We start from the raw sequence: 13,924 nt of genomic DNA, 5'->3' as shown, positions 1-13,924 counted from the left end.
GGGACTCGATCCCAGGACCCTGGGATCATGACCTGAGCCGAAGGCAGTCGCTTAACAACTGAGCCACCCAGGTGCCTCCCAAGATCAAGAGTCTTATGCTTGGGGTGTCTGGGTGGCTCAGTCGTTAAGCGTCTGCCTTCGGCTCAGGTCATGATCCCAGGGTCCTGGGATCGAGCCCCGCATCGGGCTCCCCGCTCAGCGGGAAGCCTGCTTCTCCCTCTCCCACCCCCCCTGCTTGTGTTCCCTCTCTCACTGTCTCTGTCAAATAAATAAATAAAATCTTTAAAAAAAAAAAAAAGTCTTATGCTCTACTGATTGAGCCAGTCAGGTGCCCTTCTATTACCCCTTCTTAATGTGACATCCTAGAAGCAGTTAGAAAATGGATTGGGGAAAGAGGCCAAGCTTGTAGCCAAGGCTTTGGATAAAGGCGCCAATCCCTTTGGGGCCATATTTAGCCATGGCCTGTACAGGTCAAGTATCAAGCAGATGTTCAGGGTAATGTTAAAGAGCAAACACAGTTTTAGTGATTCTCATACTGGCTGAACTGCATCCTCCCAGAGCTGGTGAGGCCTGCTAAAGTGTCATGAGGGGGGTGCCTGGGTGGCTCAGTCAGTTAAGCGTCTGCCTTCGGCTCAGGTCATGATCCTAAGGTCCTGGGATTGAGCCCCGTATGAGGCTCCCTGCTCAGCGGGGAGCCTGCTTCTCCTTCTCCCTCTCCCTCTGCCTGCCGCTCCCTCTGTGCTCTCTGTCAAATAAATAAAAATCTTAAAAAAAAAAAAAAAATAGAAGTATCATGAGGGCTCTCTTACCGAGCATACAGATGAGGTGTCCAGGGGTCCACCAGGTTGGGGAAGCGGATGGCCAGATCCCCGGTAGCAATCATGAGGTTAGACCGGACAATCGGCAGTGAGGACTTTTCCAGCATGGTGAATAGCAGACGAAGCTGGGAGTCACAGAAAGTGGCACTAGGGGGCCAGGAGAGGACCATCAGGGAGACCGTCGATCCCCATCCTCTTAGAGCGGGCGCTCCTGCCCCCAGGACCTACCTGATCATGCAGAACTTGCCCAGGGCAAGTGAAGCCGCTGCAGAGAGCTCCGGGTTGCTGTAGAGGCCAGGGCTGTTGCAGACTTTGAGCAGAAGCGGAACAAAGGCAGCCAGGACCTGTGTGCCTGTCAGCAGAACAGCTCTCGGTTTGGGACGGGTTATCTTGGCCGGGGAGCAAGCCCCTCAGCCAGTCTTACCATCTAACAGCTCCTTCTCGCAGATGCTGCGGATGAGTTCTGCCTCCGTGTCATCAGCGGCAGCACCCACCAGCCCCATCTCCTCCTCCATGGTGGTCTCAGAGCTGGCGTTCTAGTGGGGAAGAAACCAGGCATCACAGCTCAACCGGGACAGCGTTTTTGACTGCAGCCTATCTTTCATTCTGCAGGACTGCATCTGGGGAAAGCCTGGTGCTGCACAACCCCTCCTACAACTGCCAAATGTGTCTGTGGAGAGGGAGGGCTCCTGAATTCCAGAGGAAAAGAACTAGGTCTCTGTAATTTTGTTTTCACGTTGCCAAATCTGAGTTGGCAAATTCAAAATTGAACAAATGGCATTTATATTCAAGTTGCCAAAGCATATGCCTCCACCTCGGAACCCATCCTCAGGGAAGCAGGTCGTTTCCTGTATACAGTCAATAGACGGATCACGTGGACAGTGGTTCAAGGTCACAAAGATCAGACCTTATTCCACGGCTGCAAGGCTCTGTGTCTTACTGGTTTGCAAGACATCACTGCCTCTAGTGGAGTACACAATGTCCCCATCAGGTGGCAGGCCCAGTGACCAAGGCTGATGGGAAGGGGGGGCCGGGGGTGTGCTCGTCCTCATAAGCAGCGCCTCTGGGGGCCAGCCTGAGGTCCCTAACTCAGTGCCCTGTGTTTCCCTAAAACCTTCCTTCCTGGGTGATGGTGAACGGACTGCTCCATCTTTGTTCTCACTAATCTTTCGCAGAGTAGCAACAATAAGGAGCAGAGCCTCTTCCTCATTTTATTTAACAGTAGGAAAGCAGGGATCCCCAGGAGGAAATGTGAATGACAACAGGCCATGAAACAAATCTGGGCAAGGCTTGGGACACAAACCCAAATGCCCAGGCACTTTATTCACCTTCTCCTTTAGGTCCTTAGTCTTCTGCTCCTGCTCTTCCCGAAGAACCCGGCGCCGACAGAGCTCTCCACTCACTGCCTGTTCCAAATGCACCAGCTGCTGCAGAGCCACGTCTCCAGCCAAGGACAGCAGGTTCATCAGCAGGAAAGTGGGGAGCATGGGGGCATCCTCTGGAGGAGGGGAGAGGGAAAGCAGGGAGAAAAAGACAAAATCAGGTTTCACAGAACCCTGCACCCTGTTCTGAAGGCTCTTCCCCTTGCTCACAGGCCATACGCAAAGCCGCGAAGAAGAGGTGGGGGTGGGGGGCAGTGGTAGCGACTGGTCCGATCTGAGTGGCAAAAGTGACAGAGAGTGGTCTGGGGGCGGGTCGGGCTGCTGTACGAAGCCATGTTGGCAGCGGCTTCTGGCCTGACAAGGAAAGCAGTAGAATCTGGTTGCCTGCCCACTCACTCGGGCCTTCCTGGGTGCTGCTCTTCTCTCCCAGCTTCTCCAGGGCCTGTTTCGCACAGCCCTGCAATATCTGGGCACAGATCACCTCGGGGCCCTCTGCCAGCTGGTAAATGAGGGTCACTGCCACCTCCTTGAATGGGATCCAGAGTGGGTCTGGGTGCACAAAGCCTGCAGAGAAGGGAGAAGTTACCCACTGCAGAGAAAGGACTCGATTCTGCCCAAGGCCTTCATGATAGCTCACCTTTTGTGATCACCTCCCGCAGTCGCTCAAACAGCCTGTGTTCCTGAGGCAGCCGGAAGGGGGGGTGACGTTTGCTCAGAGAAGGCTGCCGAGAACAGCAAAGACAAAACGTGGGTATGTGTTGAGAGTGGATAAGAGGACCCCCCCCACTTTCCTTGGTTTGGAGACCCCCGCATACCTTTCTCCTGTCAGAGAGATTGGCAATGGCATGGCACACCTGCTGGGCCAGCCTGTAGTCCTGTGGAAACTTTTCGTCCAGCCCTATGCTCACCAGTGTGTCTAAGTTGCTTCCCACAATTTCTGGTTTTCCTCTAGGGGAAGGAAGCCACAGAGTTAGAGGTAGTCAGGAACAGCACTCTGTAGGGGATAATGCCAAGTGGAGTGGGTAATGGCACTCGGTGCAAGGCTTTCTGAGAGCCCTGGAGCACTACAGGAGAGGTTCTAATACGGCTGGCCCTCAGAATCCCTCTTGCTGGACTGAATCCCATTATTTCTGCTGGGCTGGGCGGGGGGAGGGTGGTGGGGGCTGGTACTTGCACTATTTTATTTTTACTTTTCATTGAGGTAGCCAACTCATGTACAGCTGCCAGGCCTGACTGCCGGTGCCAAAGGGAAGGGAACCTTCTCAGAGCCTTCCCTTCCCCTCTTATTCCTACTGCCTGTCTGGACCTGAGCCTCACCGCGCCATCATCCCAAGAAGCATGACCGAGGAACAGCGCTCCAGAGGAGAGCAGGGGACCTTCTCGATTGCCCGCTCCCACAGCACCTGGGTCACTGCTGGCTTCAGTTCATCCTTCTGCACAAACTCACAGAGCTGAAAAGAAAAGAAAAAGGGCTCAGGCCAGAAAATAATGATTCGCCCCCTCCCTGGTCCACTTCTCTGAAAAGAACACAGAGAACCTGAAGTGGGTAAAAGCAATACTTAGGCCCAGCAAAGGAAGGAGGAGGCTCGAATCATGAAGTTGGGGTTTGGGGAGGTATTTTCATCTCTGTCACTTTTCCACCCACATGGCCTCAAAACTACATTTGTTAAGACAACGTAATGAAAGTAACCTTGTTCAGTTGTGTGTGGAACCGTGGTTCCGACCACATCTGAGAGATTTCTAATAGGTCTTGTTACTGTTACCACAACTCAACGGGTCTAAAACAGAAGGCTCCATCCTTCCTTGCCTTCTCCCAGAGTACCGGCACTCTCAGTCACATGTACTACTTCACTGTCAACTAATTTTTTCTCACGTAGTCTTACCTATTCTTCATTTTTTTTTTTTTAAAGATTTCATTTATTTATTTGAGAGAGAGAGAGAGAGAGAGAGAGAGTGGCAGAGGCAGAGGGAGAAGCAGACTCCCCGCTGAGCAGGGAGCCCGATGCGGGGCTCGATTCTAGGACCCTGGGATGACAACCCGAGCCGAACGAAGGCAGATGCCCAACCCACTGAGCCACCCAGGTGCACCCCCCATTCTTCCTTTAAACTCCATCTACCATTAAGTGCAATTCCATAGCTTTCCCTCCCACCCCGTCCAGCCCCGACACTGCACAGTTACAGCAGCCTCCTCTCCACCAACCCGTGTGTTTGTGTTGGACTAGTCTCCCAAACAGCTACTTCTTCATGCCACACCTCTGCTCATCCTGTAGAAATAGCTCTTCTTTGCCTACGGTAGGGGCTCTGGACCAGGAGCTAGCCTACAAGACTTCAGGCCAGTGGCTGCCAGCAGGCTCTCCTTTCCCCCAGCAAGAGAGAAAGGCGGCCGGCATCACACTCCACCTAGTGGAGGCCAGTGGTCAGCACCATCTCTGCCTTTGGGCCCCACAGTCCAAATGCTACACAAGCAAATCTGCCTCAGTGAAATGCTGGCGAACACCAGGAAAGTCCAGGACGTGTGAAAGGCCTTCACGGACCTTTACAATCCAGTTCCAACTGACACTCCCACTTTATTAGCTTTTCCAGGTAACAATTTCGAGCCCGAACACGATCTTCAGTCCACAACTCTGTACTCTTCCTTGGCTTCCCATCTACGTCCTTCCCTCCTTTCTCTGATTCTCTATATCATACTCATCAAGACCCTGCTTAAGTCCTACCACCTACCTCACACTGTTCTCTTTCCCACTTGGGACTCATCAGAGTAACACAGAAGTTAAGAGTATGTTGTCCAGAGCTCTTACTGCCCAAGTCTCTCCGGCGCACCAGCTGTAATTAGCCAAGTTCCTTAACTTCTCAGTACCTCAGACTTCTCACTGTAAAATGTGCATCAACAGTATCACCCCAGAGGATTGTGTGAGGATCACAGAAGTTCGCGCGAGCAAACTGCTGAGAACAGCGCCTGGGATATTAGAAGTATTACTATGTTACCATAAACGTTACTTGTGCCACTTTTTCTGGCACTAATTACCTATGTGCTACATCGTTCTATGTTTTATGTTTGGCTGCCCACTATACTGTTGATTCCTTTTAAGTTGGGAACTTGAAAACAATCTTATACTTTGTGGGGCTGAGTAAATTGCTGAACACACCGTAACCTTACACTCACTAATACTTGTTCAATGAATAAAGAAAGTAGAAGTAAGGGGGCGCCTGGCTGGCTCTGTTGGAGGAATGTGTGATACTTGATCTTGGGGTTGTGAGTTTGAGCCCCATGCTAGGTGTAGAGATTACTTAAATAAATAAGTAAGTTTAAAAAAAGAAAGAAAGGAAGGAAGAAAAGAAGAGAAAGAAAGTAGAAGAAAGTAGAAGAAAGGAGACTTACAATTTCCTCAAGACACTGGATGGTCCCAACTGAGGCATCTACTAGTAGCAAAGAGAGATTCTGAATCAAAGCCTGGGCCTTGGCTCTGTGGGAATAGCAGAGAGCAGAGGTCATTAAAAACTGGTAAGTTCGAACCCGGCACACAGGTTATTAGGGCTATCTGACCACAGCATCGGATAACTATGTAAGATGGGCTTGACTGGAAGTCCAGCCCCACCCTGAGCCCCATTACAGATCTACAGGCCTCTGGATTTGGAACTCCTCCAATAGGATGCCCCCATCCCTGCCAGACGTCCCATGAGAAGCTGACCTCAGAAAAGCTGGCAAAGGCAAAAGTACCACATATACCTGGCGGAGTCCCCTTTGGGGTTGAGGTAAAGTTGGCGGTAGGCATTAAGCACAGCTTCCCGGACCCCAGGATCCTTAGACCAGATGAGAGGCAGCATGCGGCGCACCCCGACCAGGGCCTGAGGTACCCCAAATTGGAACACCATCACAAAGAATTCAATCACCTCCTGTACGACTGAGAGGACAGACACAAATGTCACCCATCTGCTTGGCCAAATTCCCCAGTACTTAAAACTAGAAGTGGCAGCTCTCCTCATTCTCCCCGAGAATGTCAACTCCCAGATGGCCCTATCGTGAAATACTGTGTGTGTTAAAATGCGCATGCTCCATGGGGCTATACATAGTCAACAGAAATAAAGAATCCCTGCCTTTTGAAGGAGCAAATAGTCATCAGTAACATATGGACAAGACTGGTGTTTCCAGCCCCAAGGCCCAGTCCCTCTCTGTAGAGAGGGACGCTGGCATATACCTGTTGTTGTATTTTCATACATCATCTTGCTGATGATGCTAACGGCCTCTGTAATCTTCAAAGAGAAGCTATAGGCATCCTGCAGATACTGCACCAGCATCTCCTGCTTCACCAGTTCATCGTTTTCCTGGGATTTCCCAGACTCTGACACACTGGGCTTGTCTTTACAGTCTGTCTGTTCTGGGCCCATGTTCCCTGCCGGCCCCTGGGTATTCTGTGTGGAAGCTGCTGGGCCTAGGAGTTAGAGAATTATAGGATGGTTACTGCTTGAGGGCATATGGGGCAATCCAACAGCTCTAACATCCCTGGATATTTGTTTCCACAGTGGGAAGGTATACATTTATTTTATTTTTTTTAAAGATTTTATTTGACAGAGAGAGACAGTGAGAGAGGGAACACAAGCAGGGGGAGCTGGAGAGGGAGAAGCAGGCTCCCCGCTGAGCAGGGAGCCCAATGCGGGGGCTCGATCCCAGGACCCTGGGATCATGACTTGAGCCAAAGGCAGACGCCCAACAGGCGCCCCAAAGGTACACATTTAGAACCTACGCTAAAACATCTTGGTTCATTTCTCAATAAAGATTTCTAAAGTCCTCTACGGTTTTGGAAACATCCTTTCACAGCGTATGACTATCAATCTTAGGCCCTTGGGCTGCTTCCGTTCTGGAGCAGAGCCACTGCAAACTCTCCTCTGGATTTCTTCAGCACTGGGTTCTGTTAGCCAGGTCAGCATCTGGCATAAAGTCCATGGCCCACATATACTAACTGAAATGTTTTGTTTGCTAACTGAAAAAGGAAAAGGAATTACCTTTGAAGACAGTCTCCAGGAGATTCAGGAACCTGGTCTCCTCTGACTGCTCTGGGTCCATGTGACAGAAAGGCTCAGACTCCTGGAAGTGGCCTATGGCTTCTCGAGCGACAAGGATGGCCTGCCTGGAAGAATATTCACTTGTTACCAACTCAGGACCCACAAGAGCATCACTGCAGCCTTCTGTCACGGAGCCTACCTCATGGTTCCATCAAGAAGCTAGACCTACTGCCCCAAAGAAAAGGAACACTTCTCATGCTTACAAAGCTGAGAAGCACCTACTAAGGGGTTCACATCCCACATCATCCATTCTGCTCAAGATGATCTTGAAGTACGCTCTACATAACTACCCACTCATTCTAAAGAAACTTTTCTATGAGATATAAAACAATTTCTCTTTGTAGTGGTTAAGATACAGTGTTTTGAGCTCTACGCTCAAAACACTTTTCCCGTTTCTCAAGTGACAAGGCTTTACTATATAGTCTTCAAGAAACTCAAATAAGGCTTTTCAAATTTTATTTTATTTACTTATTTATTTTTAAAGATTTTATTTATTTATTTTTGAGAGAGAGAATGAGAGACAGAGCACGAGAGGGAAGAGGGTCAGAGGGAGAAGCAGACTCCCTGCTGAGCGGGGAGCCCGATGTGGGACTCGATCCCGGGACTCCAGGATCATGACCTGAGCCGAAGGCAGTCGCTTAACCAACTGAGCCACCCAGGCGCCCAAGGCTTTTCCAAATTTTAAAGGTCACAAACCTACTTACATCAAACATCTGCTTAAAAACTTTGCTAAGATGTCCACAACAGCCAAACTGTGGAAAGAACCAAGATGTCCAACGACAGAAGAATGGATAAAAAAGATGTGGTATATCTACAATGGAATATTATGCAGCCATCAAAAGGAATGAGATCTTGCCATTTGCAACGGTGTGGATGGAACTGGAGGGTGTTATGCTGAGCGAAATAAGTCAGAGTAAGACATGTATCATATGACCTCACTGATATGAGGAATTCTAATCTCAGGAAACAAACTGAGGGTTGCTGGAGTGGGGGGGTGGGAGGGATGGGGTGGCTGGGTGACAGACACTGGGGAGGGTATGTGCTATGGTGAGCGCTGTGAATTGTGCAAGACTGTTGAATCACAGATCTGTACCTCTGAAACAAATAATACAATATATGTTAAAAAAAAAAAAAAAGAAGATAGCAGGAGGAGAAGAATGAAGGGGGGGAAATCGGAGGGGGAGATGAACCATGAGAGACGATGGACTCTGAAAAACAAACTGAGGGTTCTAGAGGGGAGCGGGGTAGGAGGATGGGTTAGCCTGGTGATGGGTATTAAAGAGGGCACGTTCTGCATGGAGCACTGGGTGTTATACGCAATGAATCATGGAACACTACATCAAAAACTAATGATGTAATGTATGGTGATTAACATAACAATAAAAAACTTTGCTAAGTCAAAGTTTGCAAAAAATAAGTGTTCAATAACTGGTTAACTTATGGTACATCCATACAATGGGATTCTGTGTAGCCATAAAAAATAATGAGGCAGCTATTTATGCATAAATATTAAAAACACTATGATACATGGTTCAGTGAAAAAAAGCAAGGTGGTAGACCAGCAGGTAGAAAATTCTATCATCTGCGTAAGAAGGGGAGGAAAAGAACATACGTTTCACAACATGTCTGTGTTATCTCTAGAAGAATATGCAATAAACTCAGAATGTTGCTTCCCTGTGGAAAGGAGAACTAAGTGGATGGGAAATAGGGTTGGAAGGCACTTTACAATACATGTCCTTTTTATAATTTTAAATTTTGTACCATGTGAATGTACTGTCTAATTTCTTTTTTAATGATTTTATTTTTAAGTAATCTCTACACCTGATGTGGAGCTCGGACTCATGACCCTGAGATCAACAAGAGTCGCATGCTCCACCCACTGAGCCACCCAGGTGCCCCTCACCAATTTCTTATTTTACAAATAATGAAACTGAGGCCCAAGAAGTTTAAGCAACTTACTTGAAACTACAGAACTAGAATTATACTTATAGGCTCTCTTCTTCGAGTGGAGAGCTTTTGCATATTTAATTATAATGTTATTTACAGTTAGTTGTTAGTGAAGTCTCTTTAAACATTTCTGAAAGTAGAAAAGCATGGCTTAATTGTGGACTATGCCTTTGCCATAAATCTGGTGTTCAGGCCATTACTACAATGAAAACACCTACCATCACCTGGTGGCAGCATACCCTAAGTAAAGTTCATCTTAAAGAAACACTGTTCCTCAAAAGTTAATTCTAAACATAAAAAGGTCATTAGAGAATCTTTCACATACTTGTAACTAGCCTTGGCAAGCAACTGATGGATGCGTGTTTTCACATCTTCAGTGGTGTCTGTATTAGTAATTGCCTCAGGAATCTCCTCTTCTTCCTGGGGAAGCTTTAGCAGCTGTTGCAGAGTAGACTTCAACTCTGGCAGCATGGCTTCCCACTCCTCTTCTGGGTCCAGCGCTGCAGCTGAATGAGAAAGTCTCACTTAGACTCTTTCCTTGGACTTTCTGACGGCAGGGAGCCGGATGTCTCGGGTGAGGAATCCTACGCAGGAACTACTTACAAGGAGCTGCAGCTCGTCTCTGAGCCCTCATCTCTTTTAATTTCTGGGTTTCCTTCTGCAGTGGTCCAGCGAGGTCAGTGTCACTAAGCTGCCAAGGTCAAATGAGTTGCAGGGTCACTAGTTAGAGAATTTGATCCCTATTTCCATTTAATTCCTTCTCTTTTGGGTAGATCAAGCTTACTTACCTTGCAGGAAAAGGGATTATTGGCAAGGAAGCTGGCCAGCAGCTGAATGGCATTTTTACATACTAGCACTGACTTGTCTGCCAGACGTCCCACTGCTAGGGCCACCACTGCTTGGAAACGCATCAAGGGGAGAGCCTGTGTGGGGGAGGGAGAGAAGGAGGGGTTCACATCCCACATCATCCATTCTGCTCAAGATGATCTTGAAGTACGCTCTACATAACTACCCACTCATTCTAAAGAAACTTTTCTATGAGATATAAAACAATTTCTCTTTGTAGTGGTTAAGATACAGTGTAATCCTTAAACGGAGCCAGGCATTCTTGTCCTTGGTAGAGGAAGACCTTTATTACTGCCAGTAACAATCTGAATCCTGGACTCTTCTGTGGGACACTGGATTCCTTTTTTCTCTGGCCTGTACACAGAGTACTGTATGTCTTTACCATGCAGGTTATTCACCTTCTGCTGGACGATTCGGGTAAAGAGCTGCAAAACACGGCTCCGCACAAAGGAGTTGACGTCATGGCCATGGGCTTGTAAGGTGTCCAAGAACTGGTCTCTGGTGTCTCGGGCTGCTTCTTCCAGTTGATCACCATTCAGAACCTGCAGGACCATCTCTGCCATAGCTGCCAGCACAGCATTGCGCATCATGTAATTCTAAGGGAGAGAACCAGAGTTGGTCTGAGGGCTCCGTGCTCCAATCCTAACTCTCCTTCCCCAAACTCTTGAGGCTGTCGAGGCACAAGTGACAAGGCCTTAAGTTAAGGGTAAGTTTGCTTCACTATGACTTTTTCTGGTCAGCTGCTTACGTATTCACCCCTGAGGTCACTGGAAGGGGCCTTGTCTGCTCAGAGAACACAGGGAAAAAATAAACAAGAGCCCCCAACAATTTTTCCCCATAAGGCTCATCACATCTATACACATTTGAAAAGCATTCATTTCTACCTTTCATCGGAGGCCTCAAAGCCTTTGATCCTTACTAATAAAACACCCTCTTCCCCCCAATCCTCATCTCACATTTTACTGACAAAAAAATGAGACATGGAGCACAAGTAAGCCCTAGGGTGCCAAGCAAGTCCACTGCAGAATCAGGTGAATAAGGATTGGGGTTTTGCCAGGCCAGAAGCCAGAGAATGGGGTCTTGCACAAGAAGTTAAAGTAGATTAGATGACTGAGTAGACTATCTTTGTCCTTGACATTCACCTAGAAGTGCCCTGCATCAATCTGGAAGGCAGCCAGGCAGAAAGAACTGAGAGATGGCTTGTTTAGAGTGCAGGCGAGCGAGGTGGTAGGAAGAATGGAAGGGGCTTCATCCTGAGGAATGGAAGGGACTCAGAATCACAGCTGAGTGACTCTCACTAGACCTAAGGTGCGGAATTGCCAGCCCCCCCATCAGACCTGGATAAAACCAACTGATATTGAAATGGGGATCAATAAATGGCTCTTCAGTCAATGAAATTTATCTGCTTCTCTGTAGGAAGAAACTGCCACCGAGTTATGCTTAGATAACCTGACTTCATGGGAAAGCCATCTTCTTGTTAAAAGAAACAGCCTTCAGCAATGGACTTAAAAGTCCCCAGAAAAACCTGAGATCCCCAGGGGACCACGTACCTCTCCATCCAGATGATCCAGCAAAATGCACATGCTGGACATCAGGATGGCTGGGATGCGTTCTGCTAGTTCTGTCAGGAAGGCTGCAAAGCCCTTTGCCCCTGCAGGGTCCCGACTCAGCTCCTGGGGACACTTCTGCCCAATCTCCCTATGCAGGGAAGAAAACACAGCCACGGCAAGAAAATTCAGTCCCTAGTAAGGAAAAGTAAGACTGCTATCTCATATCTGAAGAAATCTACTGTGCACAGAGAATGTACTTCCAGTCTTTCTGTATCTTCCCCCTGAGGGAGAGGAGAATCAGAAACTTAGAGAAGAGTCACCTTACAATCTCCCCCACTATGCTCTTCATCCCATAATCAGTTGCCCACAGGCTCACAGCCGCCACCAGTACGGGGGCCAGGTGTTCAAAGTGCTGCAGCATCTGGATGATCTTCACAGTGGCACCTGTGGACGTACTAACGGTGAGAAATCATAGGCAAAATGGAAAACGTGGGGCAAAGCAGAGGGCTAACTTACTGAGCATATGGTTATAACGTGTCAAGGCGACACCGAGCAGGCGCGTGATGGCCTCCCGGGTGGGGCGGTTCTTCTGGTGACTAATGGTGGGGTTCTCCAGGAGGCGGTAGCAGCAGCCAGTAACCAAACTGAGAAGGAAGGGAGGGAGATGATGAAGTCAGCTGTGTGCAACCCATTCTATTGGGGCCCTGCCTCATTCATTCTCCCTCTCCTGCCCCCAAAGACAGGGGCTTCTAGCTTTCGTCATTCTATTTTTTCAAAGGATTTTATTTATTTATTTGAAAATAAGAGACAGCGAGCATGAGTGGAGGGAAGGGTCAGAGGGAGAGGGAGAAGCAGACTCGTCTCTGAGCAGGGAGCCCGACGCGGGGCCAGTTCCCAGGACCCCGAGATCATGACCCCAACTGAAGGCAGACGCTTAACTGACTGAGCCACCCAGGCGTCCCTTTCTTCATTCCACTGATCACCTTCTACGCCAATTTGCTTTGCTTTGCTGACTCTAGATAGGTACTCTGTCTTTCAAAATTACCAACTTTCAACCAGTTATGATGCCTACACAGAACCCAAATATATGATAAAAGGTAGGAGAAAGTAACCAAAGACTTCTCATGGTTAATTCAGTCTTCATCTGGATCAACCTTTTAGCTGCACTGGATGCAGCTGATCACGCCATTCTCCTGGAAACACACTTCATCTGGCCAGATGCCAGACTCCCCTCCCCAGGGTACAATAAGGATTTCTGCTCTCCTCTAGCTACGCTTACTGATTTAGTAATCTCATTCAGTCTTGGGGCCATAAATACCATTTATATAAATACACTGTATTCCCAAATGGGTATCCTAGTTCAGACCTCTCTCCCACGCTCCAGATTTGTATATTCAACATCAGAGTCGGACAACATTGCTTGGATGTCTGATAAGCATCTCAAACTTTATATCCAAAGCAGAACTTTTAATTGTCCCCCTGAAAACATGCCCCACAGTCTTCCCCATATTTCAATTACTGCCAACTCCGTTCTTCTGAAAGCTCAGGCCCAAACCCTGCGTGAGTCATCCTTGACTCTCCCTCAAACCTCACACACATCTGTCAGCTCGTCCTGTAAGCTTTACCTTCGGGAAACAGGTACAGAATCCATGCATTTCTCCCCATCTCCACTGCCATTCTTGGCTCTAAACTCCCACCATCTCTTGCCCAAGTCACTGCAACAGCCCCCTAACTGGTGTCCCGCTTTCTTCCTTTACCTTCTTAGTAATGTAACAGTAGCCAGAGCACGATGATCCTGTTAAAGCCCAAGTCAGACCACCTCACCTGCTTGGAATCCTCAAGTGGCCCCACGTCACGCTGAGAAAATGCCAAAGTCACCATGATGGCCAAAGAGTTGCACAGTCGGCTCCACACCGCCTGTCCCTCTCATCTGCCCCACTGCCCTGTCTCTGGCCTCGCTGCTATCATCTGTACGTGCCAGACACATGCCCTCCTCGGGGTCTTTGTACCCGCTGTTACATTGTGCCATTCCTTGCCCTTGCTATTCCTCCAGATCCTCTCATGGCTCACATGGACTCCTCTGGGTCTTTGCTCAAATGTCACCACCTCAAAGAGGTCTTGCTAGAACAGCTGGTTTAAGATCACAACTCTGTTCCATCAAACTCCCCATCCCCTCCTCTCTTGTTCTCCACAGTAATAACCTATAAAACACACCATATATTTTACTTATTTTTTAAAAAAGATTTTACTTATTTATTTGACAGAGAGAGAGACAGCGAGAGAGGGAACACAAGCAGGGGGAGTGGGAGAGGGAGAAGCG

General features: G+C 48.3%; 1 protein-coding gene across 4 annotated transcripts in view; it reads right to left on the bottom strand.

The window, feature by feature from the left end:
- The window catches only part of NCAPD2 (non-SMC condensin I complex subunit D2), a 29,814-nt gene that overhangs the window by 3,042 nt on the left and 12,848 nt on the right, over nucleotides 1-13,924 (bottom strand). For all 4 annotated transcript variants that reach the window (XM_025851882.2, XM_073888764.1, XM_025851883.2 and 1 more), the window contains 19 exons: nucleotides 12,121-12,248; nucleotides 11,925-12,048; nucleotides 11,605-11,752; nucleotides 10,453-10,650; nucleotides 9,997-10,131; nucleotides 9,812-9,899; nucleotides 9,534-9,714; nucleotides 7,202-7,326; nucleotides 6,397-6,630; nucleotides 5,928-6,102; nucleotides 5,580-5,664; nucleotides 3,518-3,651; nucleotides 3,016-3,148; nucleotides 2,838-2,922; nucleotides 2,597-2,764; nucleotides 2,147-2,316; nucleotides 1,243-1,354; nucleotides 1,047-1,170; nucleotides 810-965 (listed from right to left, as the gene is read on the bottom strand). In XM_025851882.2, coding sequence (XP_025707667.2) covers nucleotides 810-965; nucleotides 1,047-1,170; nucleotides 1,243-1,354; nucleotides 2,147-2,316; nucleotides 2,597-2,764; nucleotides 2,838-2,922; nucleotides 3,016-3,148; nucleotides 3,518-3,651; nucleotides 5,580-5,664; nucleotides 5,928-6,102; nucleotides 6,397-6,630; nucleotides 7,202-7,326; nucleotides 9,534-9,714; nucleotides 9,812-9,899; nucleotides 9,997-10,131; nucleotides 10,453-10,650; nucleotides 11,605-11,752; nucleotides 11,925-12,048; nucleotides 12,121-12,248 — 2,703 coding nt within the window. The remainder of the gene's footprint in view (nucleotides 1-809; nucleotides 966-1,046; nucleotides 1,171-1,242; nucleotides 1,355-2,146; nucleotides 2,317-2,596; nucleotides 2,765-2,837; nucleotides 2,923-3,015; nucleotides 3,149-3,517; nucleotides 3,652-5,579; nucleotides 5,665-5,927; nucleotides 6,103-6,396; nucleotides 6,631-7,201; nucleotides 7,327-9,533; nucleotides 9,715-9,811; nucleotides 9,900-9,996; nucleotides 10,132-10,452; nucleotides 10,651-11,604; nucleotides 11,753-11,924; nucleotides 12,049-12,120; nucleotides 12,249-13,924) is intronic.

This window comes from Callorhinus ursinus, unplaced genomic scaffold, assembly GCF_003265705.2.
Source record: "Callorhinus ursinus isolate GAN/ISIS: 27379988/994484 unplaced genomic scaffold, GSC_fseal_2.0 scaffold94, whole genome shotgun sequence".
In the NCBI taxonomy this organism is placed as follows: domain Eukaryota; kingdom Metazoa; phylum Chordata; class Mammalia; order Carnivora; family Otariidae; genus Callorhinus; species Callorhinus ursinus.
This window is presented reverse-complemented; position numbering and strand designations above follow the sequence as displayed.